At 57.4% G+C, this 10,310-nt stretch overlaps 5 protein-coding genes across 5 annotated transcripts; 2 read left to right on the forward strand and 3 right to left on the reverse strand.

Moving 5' to 3' along the window:
- Nucleotides 1-147: 147 nt before the first annotated feature.
- Nucleotides 148-798, forward strand: K452DRAFT_100377 (uncharacterized protein). Its single transcript, XM_033534890.1, has one exon. The coding sequence runs from the start codon at nucleotides 230-232 to the stop codon at nucleotides 680-682; it is 453 nt and encodes a 150-aa protein (XP_033393367.1). The 5' UTR covers nucleotides 148-229; the 3' UTR covers nucleotides 683-798.
- Nucleotides 799-1,185: 387 nt separating this feature from the next.
- On the forward strand, nucleotides 1,186-2,488 carry K452DRAFT_100386 (uncharacterized protein). The gene has a single exon (XM_033534891.1). The coding sequence runs from the start codon at nucleotides 1,613-1,615 to the stop codon at nucleotides 2,288-2,290; it is 678 nt and encodes a 225-aa protein (XP_033393368.1). The 5' UTR covers nucleotides 1,186-1,612; the 3' UTR covers nucleotides 2,291-2,488.
- Nucleotides 2,489-2,729: 241 nt separating this feature from the next.
- K452DRAFT_301831 (uncharacterized protein) lies at nucleotides 2,730-3,145 on the reverse strand (the record flags this gene model as incomplete). The annotated part of the gene is made up of 3 exons (XM_033542501.1): nucleotides 2,730-2,779; nucleotides 2,916-2,941; nucleotides 3,030-3,145. 3 exons carry the CDS (start codon nucleotides 3,143-3,145, stop codon nucleotides 2,730-2,732), a joined length of 192 nt encoding a protein of 63 aa, XP_033393369.1.
- A 3,638-nt stretch (nucleotides 3,146-6,783) lies between these two features.
- K452DRAFT_312251 (uncharacterized protein) lies at nucleotides 6,784-7,314 on the reverse strand (the record flags this gene model as incomplete). Its single annotated transcript, XM_033543542.1, has 1 exon — nucleotides 6,784-7,314. One exon carries the CDS (start codon nucleotides 7,312-7,314, stop codon nucleotides 6,784-6,786), a length of 531 nt encoding a protein of 176 aa, XP_033393370.1.
- Nucleotides 7,315-9,334: 2,020 nt separating this feature from the next.
- K452DRAFT_100453 (uncharacterized protein) lies at nucleotides 9,335-10,297 on the reverse strand. The gene has a single exon (XM_033534892.1). The coding sequence runs from the start codon at nucleotides 10,040-10,042 to the stop codon at nucleotides 9,443-9,445; it is 600 nt and encodes a 199-aa protein (XP_033393371.1). The 5' UTR covers nucleotides 10,043-10,297; the 3' UTR covers nucleotides 9,335-9,442.
- Nucleotides 10,298-10,310: the final 13 nt, after the last annotated feature.

Consider the following 10,310-nt stretch of genomic DNA (forward strand, 5'->3'; position numbering starts at 1 on the left):
ACCTATTCCCGTCGACTCGCTGTATCCCACCAATTGACGGAGCCTTGTCCGCTTTCTCAAACTGGCACGTCTCCACGATGTGACATAAGGTAACTGCTGCTTTTGATTCGGCCTTCATAATACTTCAAGTAGGCTTACTGCCACTTCAGAGCACGCATGCAGCCCATCATCTCGGTATTTCAACTTGAAACCTTATCTCCTTTCCCGTCCTCTCATCTTCGATCTTTCGATGTGTAGTGAAGACTCTTGCTATCCTCCTGATCTTGCTGCAATTTTGTGTTACAAAGCCTACCCAACTCTCGTGTCGGCAGTGACACCGGCAGAGCTTACAAGCGAATCAAAGATCGAGCCCGATCTCCTTCGCAGTGGTATCCGCTTGGCGGCTTCAGCCAACGCACATTGCTGGATGAGTAAAATTGGTATAGTGCTTCCGACCGAGAGCCAATCTTCAGAAGCTTCTAGCGGGCCTACAGGCTTCGGATTTGGGTTTGCGATACCTGAGTATCCTACACGTCCAACAATAGTCCATTCTAGACCTTTGTTCCATTTGAAAACTAATGACTGGATGCACCCCTCACAGCGGTGTGTTTCGTCAAGCGGAGGCAACCGTTGGGGAGAAGGCTCCGCCCAAAACCTGAACCAGGCCGCAAAGGAGCATATTCTACCCTCATCACGCAACTAGTTGCGGTACAACAACAGGGAGCATGGTCCACATTCCACCTTTCTCGCGTATGTCCAGACCCGCGATCACTTGCATTGCACATTGACCGTCGCACCTGTTCTCGGCTCACGAAATCCTAAAAGGGCTCTGGTTCGCGTCTCGCAACAAGCAGCAACTAGAGACGAGCAGAACAGTGACCCGGGACCAGATGGGGCCTTGAAACGTGTGTCACAAGTTCCTGCGGCCAATTTCAGATGAGCAGGAGAAGCGTGGCGTCGTCTTATAGGACCGACATGCCCTCAGCGGTGAGAAACGAATTAGGACTGCTTTATCCCTCTTATCCAGTGGCTACTCGACTTGCCCTGCGGTTCCAAGTAGGCGTATGCCAGTCCTCAAATCGCGCCACTTCTGAGCCGTGCTGTTGTGCGCTGCTGTGCAGCAGGGTAGCAGCAGAGCAGAAACCAGGTACCCGGGCGACGACCGTGGCCCCAGGCAACGAGAGCGAGCTCGCTCTACCCCACCGCACTCGAAGCTCCGAAAGCATGCAGCATGTGACGGGGATGCTTGCCAACTTCTTTTCTACAACCTCATTTATTCTGTACGCCAGTGACCGGCCGGATACCCACCGATTTTTCGGATTGACGCATCCTTGATTGCGGGGATATAGCGGAGCAGACACAAGGAAACCAGTTGCAAACCCCTTGCTCTTTGATTTTACCCCCATGCTTCCATAGCTGGGGCGTGCATCAGGATGCGAGCCATCATTCTTCGGCATGGTTGGTTAGCTGCAGCGCCCCAATGGGTCGGCTATAGGGAAGCGGACTGGGTATGCTGCTGCCCGGCAACTGGCTGTTGCTGCGGTTGCTGCCGCTGCCACTACTACGATGTCTGACCGCAACTTCGGCATGATGAAAGCCTACCGACTGGCGACATAAGAGAAATGCTGTCAACATGACACAGGCAAGGTCATTGACTCGAATTTACAACCGGGGTCATGATCTCCAGCTCGTGTGTAGCGTGCCACACAAACTACCTCTCCATCATCGCCTCCGCTCCCGCGTCCTCGCATCTTTGGGAGACGTGAGGTATGTACCGTGGGGTCGCCGTCGTTGTCCAGTCAGATCGTCGACGTCGGCGCAGGAGTATGTGGTGATGACGAGGTCCGCGGTTGCGTCGTACGAGATCGCTTTTTGGCTCCAGTACGACGTGAAACGACGATACTGCGGACGTCCATCCAGAATTCACGATCGCACAACCCTCAGCAACCTCGTCCCACGCCTCTCTTTCTCGCGATCCAGTCCTCTGCCACCCCAGGGGCACCGATGGATGCGGCGTATGAACTACCGACATCGGCGGCACGGGATGCCCGTTACACCCGCACCCTCTAGGCCTGCTCAACAACCATGCGCGGCACGCCGCCCAAGTGATCCCTTGAACGCGCGTTTCGTGCAGCTCAGCAGTAGCACTTGGCGATGGTCGATTGTGGGGGGCATCGCCAGTGTGCTGTTGCGCGACTCTGCGGCGAGTCGGCAAGGTGGAGCATTCTTGTCCTGGATTTTTGCCTGCATGCGTCTTGCATTAGCGACGCATACGCACGAACCGACGGCAGGGAAAAACTACGGTGAGTGAAAAAGCCCGTCGAAGAGGTAGGATATTTGATAGTTTTTACTTTTTAGTTCGGTCGGCATTCTTTCGGGACCGGTTTGTTTTTGCTTTTTCCCGTTTGTGACCAGACAAGAAAACCCCCGTTGGATGAGGTGAAGGTTGCATCCATTTTTGCTTGGTGCTGACTACCGGCCCCAGAAACATGAAGAGCAGCACCGGAAAGGAGGATGAGATATTGTAGAAGACCCCAGAAGTGACCCGAAAGGAAAAACATTGGAAGCTAGACCGAGTGAAAAAGGAAAGAGATCGGACATATGTTGTGTGGAACCCGGGACGCCAGCCAACTCACGGCTACCCTAAACAGACATTCATGTTTTTCTTTTTTCTTTCCTCTTTTCTTTTTCTTTAGGAGGAAGCCCCATGGCCCATTTTCCGGGCCTTCATGGTCTCGGGGGAGAAGGGGCTACGCGTAGGCTGCCTTGTCTGAACGCGCCGCTTTGCTGCGGCAGTCGCCTGGAAAATGACAGATCAGCTGGCCATAGCAGAGCGGAAAAACTGCCAGGCAACGGGGACACCGGGGGGCAAAAGCCGCACAGGGCAGTGGTGGCGGAGCAGCTGGCCCGAGCAAATGAGATCGGAGGCGACTCACCACAGAGCTCGTCTAGCCGGTATTCTCTGCAGGCCAGTCAGTCGGGATCTCCGAAAAAAGGGACAAAGAGAGAGGCGGAGTGGGCTAGGTAGGGGAGGATGAGCAAGCACTCACATGGCGACGACGTTGGCGGGACACCGTCGGTGCGTCTCTTGGTACTTGATGCACCAGGCGCGGACGGTGAAGCGCAGGTGCGAGCACTTGTAGTGGACTTGGGTGTAGTCGCACATCTGCGCAGTGATAGTGTGGGAGTTCAGCGGTCGGAGGAGGGATGGAGAGGAGAGAGAGGAGGTTGCCGAGAAATAAGTAAAAAGGACGTAACAGGAAAGAAAGAGAGCGTGGTTTAAAGGCGAAGCAACGGCGGTAAGGACAAGAAGAAGGACGCCGCGCAAGAAGCAAGACAGCAGCTATGGCAGACAGACAGGCGGCCCAAATATGTAGCCGTCGAGGGACCGAGCAAGAGGCGGCAGACAGTAAAACGAAGCAAGCAAGTAAGCAGACAGACAAGCAGGCAAACAGTTCAAGCAGGTAGTAGTCGTCGTAGTTGGGGGGCCAGGAAGAGCGGCGGTGATGGAGGAGGTCGGAGGGGAAGGAGGAGGGAAAAAAGGACAAGGACGTGGCGCAGGGAAGCCGGGCGTGTATGTAGATCCCGGCGGTGGGTAGAAGCAGGCTTGCTTATGTACGTACAGTAGGGCAGCATGTGTAGGTACGGGGCAGACTCGGCCAGGCAGCCGAAGGGAGGGGCCGCTTCGCACCGCCCGCGCCGCCCGCCCGCGCCCGCTTTGCTTGCGAAGCTTGCCTGCTTTGCTCTTCCTTCCTTTTCTGTCTGCCTGCGGACTTTTTATTACTTACATATGCATGTGCGCGTATGTATGTATGTATGTATGTATGTAAACCATGTACGCACGCTTGCTTGCTTGCTTGCTGCTATGTACCTACCTAGCTGCTGGCACCCGCCCCGCGGCGGCCAGGCACGCACCCACGCACGCAGGCGCTGCGGCATCCCTCCAGTACCTACCTGGAGTCTTTTGCGGGGTCTGTACTGTAGGTAGGTAAGCAGGCAGGGCTACCTGGCCCACCGCCCGCGTACGTAGGTAGGTAGCAGGGTAGGCAGGCCAAGGCGTCGCTAAAGCAAGGTGCGCGCTACCGGGGTAGCTGGGTGGGTAGGTACTGTATGTACGTTGGAGCTGGTGCGAGGTGCGAGGTCGTCGCTGCTGCTGCTCTTCCTCCTTCTGGGCTGGGCTGGGCTGATGGGTAAGTACCTACCTAGCTGCCGAATGCTTTTACCTGCCTGCCGTACGTATGCATACATACTTATTGTTTGTCTGCTTCCCAGTACTGTCCTATGCGCGTTCATACGTACTGCATGTATGTAAGTCTGTCCGTCCGTCTGTATCGCACTAACCACCATCCTACACATCATACCCTACGCCTACGCCTTCCATAGCTACCCCGCGCTCTCCTCTCCACACCACTCTCCCTCCCCTCCCAACAGCACTCCGCTGCGGCCCTTGCCGCGGCCCCCGCCGCCGCCGCATGCTTACTGTGGAGCAGGTTGCTGACACAGCAACCCGGCCCATCCTTGCCCGCCGCAGTTCTTACCACCTAGGTGCCTTGAGTAGGTACCCAACCTACCCACCCACCTAGAGTACGCAGCCGAGACATCTGACCTTGACTTTGACTGCCCTTGCCTCCCTGCTCCCCCTGCTCGGCGCCACTGCGCCCGCTGGGCCGTCCCGTGCGTTCTTGGGTACATAGGTATATACGAGTAGGTAAGAGGTAAGCCACGCCGTCGAGCCCGCTATGCTATGGCGCAGGCAGGACACGGCTGCTCCCTCCCTCCCTTTCTCTTCCTCTCTTTAATTTCTCTCTCGCACGGTAAAGGTAGGCAAGTGCACACGCCCGCCCGCACGCACGCACGCACGCACGCAGACGCAGCCGCAGCCGCAGCCGCAGCCGCAGCCGCAGCCGCAGACGCAGACGCAATCCAAGGCGGCCGCCCGCGGGGGCCGTGCGCCTGCAGTCTGCGACGGCGATCTGCTTGCTTGGTTGCGTAGTTGCTTGGTTGGTGCCTCCTTCCTGGCGTGCGGACGTGGTGCTGGTGGTCGCGTCCATCATCATGGGTTGCCATGATTACCTACCTACCTAGCAGCAGCGGCATCATTAATGACAGCATCATGCGGGAGTGAGTGCGTAGGCTGCTAAGTTGTTACTACTGTACAGTACACGTAGGCACTTCTCTGCTACGGTAGGTATAGTACCTAGGCGCCTGGTCCCTGACTATGGCCGTTTTTCTTCTTCTGTTTCTTTTTCTTACCTCAGCGGGCTTCTTTTTCTACTCCTTCTTCTCCTCCTCTTAATCTAGCAGGCATGAGAGTAATTAAAGCGCAACACGCCGTCCTCATAAAGTAAAAGAAAAGCAAAGAAAAGAAAAGAGAAATAAAACAAAATAGAAAGCCCGCCATCATCACATCACATCAGCGCCTCCCTTCTTACCTCCTACCTACCCACCACCAAACCAAGCAAGCACAACAACAACCAAGAACCAAGAACCAAGCACCAAACCCCTCCAAAACGCCCCACACCCCTTCTTCACGCACTTCCACATCCGCGTCCGTTTCCGCTTCCGCGGAGCAACAGCCCCACAACGCCCTGCCCTGCCTTGCGGGCCTGACTCAGGCTGGGGCTTCCCGCTTCCAGAAGCCAGCACGATGAGCAGGGCGGGCAGCGCGGGGGCGCGCGCTGGTGCGTGCGGCGGCCCAGGCGTTCGGGCAGGCATCATCGCCGATGTCATGGTTGGCGATCGTTATCTTTCTTTGACGGCTTTCCTTGACGGCGGAAGGATTAAGGCTTGAGGCATCGTCATTGTTGGGCTGGAGCCTGGCTGCTGTTGTGGTTGCTGTTGTGGTTGCTGTTGTGGCTGTGGCTGTTGTGGGTGTGGGTGGGTGCGTTGGGTTGCGTGAGTTGGGTTGGGTTGGATTGTTTGTTTACTTACTTGGCTATTTAACGACGTATTGTGCTGCTGCTGTAGCTTGTCTTGTGTGCTGGGCAAGGGGGACTTAGGTGCGTTGGCGCTTGTTGCTGCATTTAGCTGGCTGGCTGACTGATTGACTGGCTGGCTGACTGATTGACTGGCTGGCTGGTCGGGCGGCTGGTTACCAAGCAGCAAACCCATCCATCCATCCATCCATCCATCAGTCCAGACCACGCACACAAACGAGCACGCAAAAAGCGCAAAACGACATACATACGCTCCCTGCCAGTTAAGGCCAGCAACAGCAGGCGGGCGAGCCAGTTTCCCGGAACCAACCAACCCTTGGGGCGCAGGGCGATGCGGGTGTTTTACGAACGGGGAGTGGGCGGGTTAACGAATCAGCAGTCAGTCAGTCAGAAGCGGGTCGGTTGGATGTTGGCGCACTCTGCTCTATTGCTGCGTGGACTTGTGTCGTGCGTGTCGATGTCGATGGCGAGGGTTCTGGCCTTCTTGCTGGCTGGTTGGGTACTTGGCTGGGTACTTGGTTGATTGATTGTGTATGTATGCATGTGGCTAACATGTACCTAACTAGCTAGCATAGAGCCGCCGCCGCCGCCGCTGCTGCTGCTGGTGATGGTGTGGGAAAGGGTACGAAAGTGGTTGTCTCACTTGCGCATGCGCGGACGGACTAAAACGGTAGGAGGAGGGGCTGGCTGGCTGGCTGACTGGCTGGATGGTAGGGAGGGGAGGGGCGGGGCGTCATGTGCGTGAGTGCACGGGATTGCTGGTAGGGGTTTGTATGGGTGTGTGTGTGTGTGTGTGTGTATGCGTGGACGGAAGGAAGGAAGGAAAGAAGAAAGGGCGGCAGCCAAGCCAAGTCACAGAAAGAACCAGTCACGACGCCAGGTAAGCGGACTCATCTTCCTCCTCCTCATACTCCTCTACTTCGGAACGAAAGGCAAGCATAGCAGACACGCGGCCAAAACAACCACAGCACCAGCAAAGCGAAATCAAACAGTAAAGAAACAAGGCCCTGCGCGCGCCACGAGGCGCATTCTGCGAGGCAGCGTTTTCAGGCGGCAGGCCTGAAACTAGCCTTGAGCCCTTGAGCCCTTGACTCTCTCTCTCTCTCACTCTAGGTCTTGAGCAGGGGTGGGGACAGGGGACAGGGGACAGGGGTTGGGTTGGGTTTTTGGGAGGAGGGCGGTGGTGGTGGAGGGTTAGGGCGCTTGTGCTCTTGTTGTTGTCGTCGTCGTGTTGTGCTGCCGGTGCTGGTGTCCGTAACGGCTGGTTGGTACCAGGGCCGGGGGTCAGTAGGTGGTAGGGCAGAGCCAGGCCAGAGCGGCGAAGCAGCGAAGCAGCAGGGATGGCAAGTGGCAGACAGGGAAGAGCAAGGCAGGGCAGGGCAGACAGGGCAGCTGACATCCAGTCATCACCCAGATCAATCTGACTGCCTGACTGAGTGACCGGCCAGCCGACCAGCCGGATACCCAAGGACCCAAAGCAATCTCGCCCGCTGATTCAAGGTCAGGTACATACATACGTACGCGTAACCCCCCTCCCCCTTCTCCTGCTGCTCCCCGCACCCTCCATCTCTCGAGCGAGCGAGCGAGCCTGACGTGCTCCATACGAGGGGCGCAGGGTGGCAGGATCCTCGGCCGGGATCCTTGTGCGCCACGCCCTGGGGGGGGTGCGTGATCCGTGATCCGTGATCCGTGAACCGTGAGCCGAATCCGCACGCACCCGCCGCGGATGGCTGGAGCGGGGAGGGGAGGGAGGGGTGGCAGGGCAGAGCAGAGCAAAGGAGGGCGGGCGCTGAAGCAAGCAAGCAAGGCGCTTTCCGTCTGTTTGTCCGTTTATGCGTGCGTGCGTCCTTGTAGCCACACACCCACCTATCCATCCATCCAGCAGTAGAGGTCTCGCTCCGATGTCCTAGGAGACTCGGCGTGTGCGCGTCGACTCGAGTCGAGTCCAAGCCAGCAATCGAAGCAGCCTGACGAGATTACCTCGCAGCACCAGCACTGGCACCAGCAGTCAGGTCCCTAACCTACCTAACCTACCACGTAAACGAGCCAGCAGCAGCCCGACACCCACCCACCTAGTCAGTCAGCCAGTCAGCCAGGCAGTTGGTGCCCAAGGGGCCCGTCAATCCGCCCCCGCTGATGATGATTTGCAGCTCAGCTTGCAGCCCTACGCCCGGCGTGAATAGCTATAGCTCGCGGCTACGATGTGTGGTTTAGGTACCTAGCAGCAGCAGCTAGCAGCTAGTCAGGCGGGTTTTGCGGGCAGGCCGTTGGGCGCAGCGCCACATGCCTAGCCGCAACAGGCAGGCGGGCGCGGGCGAGCGAGCGTGCGTGCGCCAGGGCGTGTGTGCTGGGGCGATCTGAGAGTGAGAGTCCGATGCGCGATGGATATGGATGGATGGCGCGAGATGAGATGCGCAGCGCGCAAATCGCATCCACTCCCTAGGTCGTCTTGTCTTGCTCCACAGTCCACAGCAACCCAGATCGCAACGCCCTGCTTGCTTGCTTGCTGCCCACGGACCTCGTCTCGTTGAACCGACTTTTTGGCCCTGGCCCTCCTAGGTAAGCACTTACGACATACAATAATAGGAGTACATACGTATTAATAGCATGCCCGCGCTCCAGGGGCGCGAGATTGTGCCTCGCTTGCCTGGCTATGTAAGCTAAGGTATGGTAGGAACATGTACAGTATACATGTACATACATACCTAGCGCGCCTGGGGCGCGTAAGAAAAATATTACTTATAGAAGGTTAAAACGGCAGCTGTTTCTGCTGCTGCAGGGCAGATAGACAAACCGACAGACAGATAGCCAGACCACAACCCACGACTCTCGACCGACCACGCACCCGACCAGCACCCGCCGTCCGTCTGTAATGTACAGTACCTACAGCACAGCACTCGCAGCGCATGCATCCGTCGCCCATGCTCATGCTCAAGCTCGTGCTCATGCATGCGCACGCCGCGTTCTTCATGCGCGCAGCGCGCGCGTCCCGGCGCACATCAATCCTGCCTGAACCCGACCTGCCCACACCTGACTGATCCGAACCTGACTACGACTAAGTACCGTGCGCGAAGATTTCCGTTCGTTCCTTGGCCGGCCGGCCCCGAGACCTAGGTAGGTAGGTAGGTAGGGAGGTGCCTTCATAGGTGCGTAGGGCTCTCGGGTTCGTGCCGCGAGGCTGAGATAAGGCGTGAGGCGCGCGCGCGGGCTTCGTGCATACATACGTTGGCGTTGGCGTAGGTAGGAGCATGTCGCTGGCGCGAGCGGCGCTGCTTGTGGCGTGGCGTTGCGTGTGCATGGCATGCTGTACGGCTGGCTACCTACGGCGCCGCCACCCCCATTCCCGGACCCGGGGGGCATTGAAGGGCAAGGCAAGGCAAGGCAAGGCCGTCTGCCTGCCTCCTTAGGTAGGTACCTAGTTGACCATTTCCTCTCTCTATCCGCCCTTCTCACTCTCTTCACCACTCCCACAACCCCCCTCTTTTTCCAGCACATAAAACCGACCAACAACCACGCCCACTAGTTGCTTACAGCACCAAGCACCAAGCACCAAGCACCAAGCACGAACGGCCCAATCGGAGGAATCTGCGCTCCAAGGCCCTGTGCCCTATGCTGAGGCTGTGGCTGAATCTGCTGCTGCAGCATGCCAGCCATCGGGCGTCAAGCGCCAGACCTGCGTGGAGAAGCGCGCGCGCACGCACACGCACACGCACATGCACACGTGGGCGCTGCGGTGTAGCAGCTGCGTGCGTGCGTGCGTGTAGGATGCGGAGCCGGCGGCTGTGGTGGTGGTGGTGGTGGCGGCCGGAGGAGCAGCCTTGCCGTAACTCGTAAGTAGTGTGTAGTGTATAGTATTTAGTACGCGGGTTCGACTCGCGGGCTGCTGTTGGGGGAAGAGGACTGACTGTCTGACTTATTGTATACGCGGGTTCGGGTTTGTTGCTTGGGTAGGTATCTGCTGGACTGGCTTGTGTTTGGTGCCAGGTTGCTGTGCTGCCATGTTGACCGTAAGCCTTTGCCGGAATACAGTGTGGTCCTTCATTGCAAAACCTCACCAACTCACTGGCATCACACATCGGCAGCACCTGCACCCACAAAGCAGAAAGTGCTATAAACTGCATGCACATTGAATCCTCTATCTACACTCGCAGCACCAAGAAAGAGGAAGGAAAGAGCAAGAAAAGGGATGGGTGAGTCCTCGAAGCAAGCAAGCCAGCCAGCCAGCCAGCCAACAACCAAACCCCCGCCATCCATGCAATCCCGCAACCGTACCGAAAGAGTCCCGGAAAACTAGGCTAGTACCATGTGGAGAAGCCGCCTTACTTCTTCATGAACAGCATAGAGGAGAGACAGAGAGAGAGAGAGGTAGAGAAAGAGGGGAAATAAAGAGCTTCA

Source organism: Aplosporella prunicola (genome assembly GCF_010093885.1).
Source record: "Aplosporella prunicola CBS 121167 unplaced genomic scaffold K452scaffold_28, whole genome shotgun sequence".
Classification (NCBI taxonomy): domain Eukaryota; kingdom Fungi; phylum Ascomycota; class Dothideomycetes; order Botryosphaeriales; family Aplosporellaceae; genus Aplosporella; species Aplosporella prunicola.

Excerpts from the sequence above, each read along its gene's own strand:
- K452DRAFT_100453 (XM_033534892.1), bottom strand. The coding sequence starts at position 10,042 with ATGTGCATGCAGTTTATAGCACTTTCTGCTTTGTGGGTGCAGGTGCTG.
- K452DRAFT_100377 (XM_033534890.1), top strand. The coding sequence starts at position 230 with ATGTGTAGTGAAGACTCTTGCTATCCTCCTGATCTTGCTGCAATTTTG.
- K452DRAFT_100386 (XM_033534891.1), top strand. The coding sequence starts at position 1,613 with ATGACACAGGCAAGGTCATTGACTCGAATTTACAACCGGGGTCATGAT.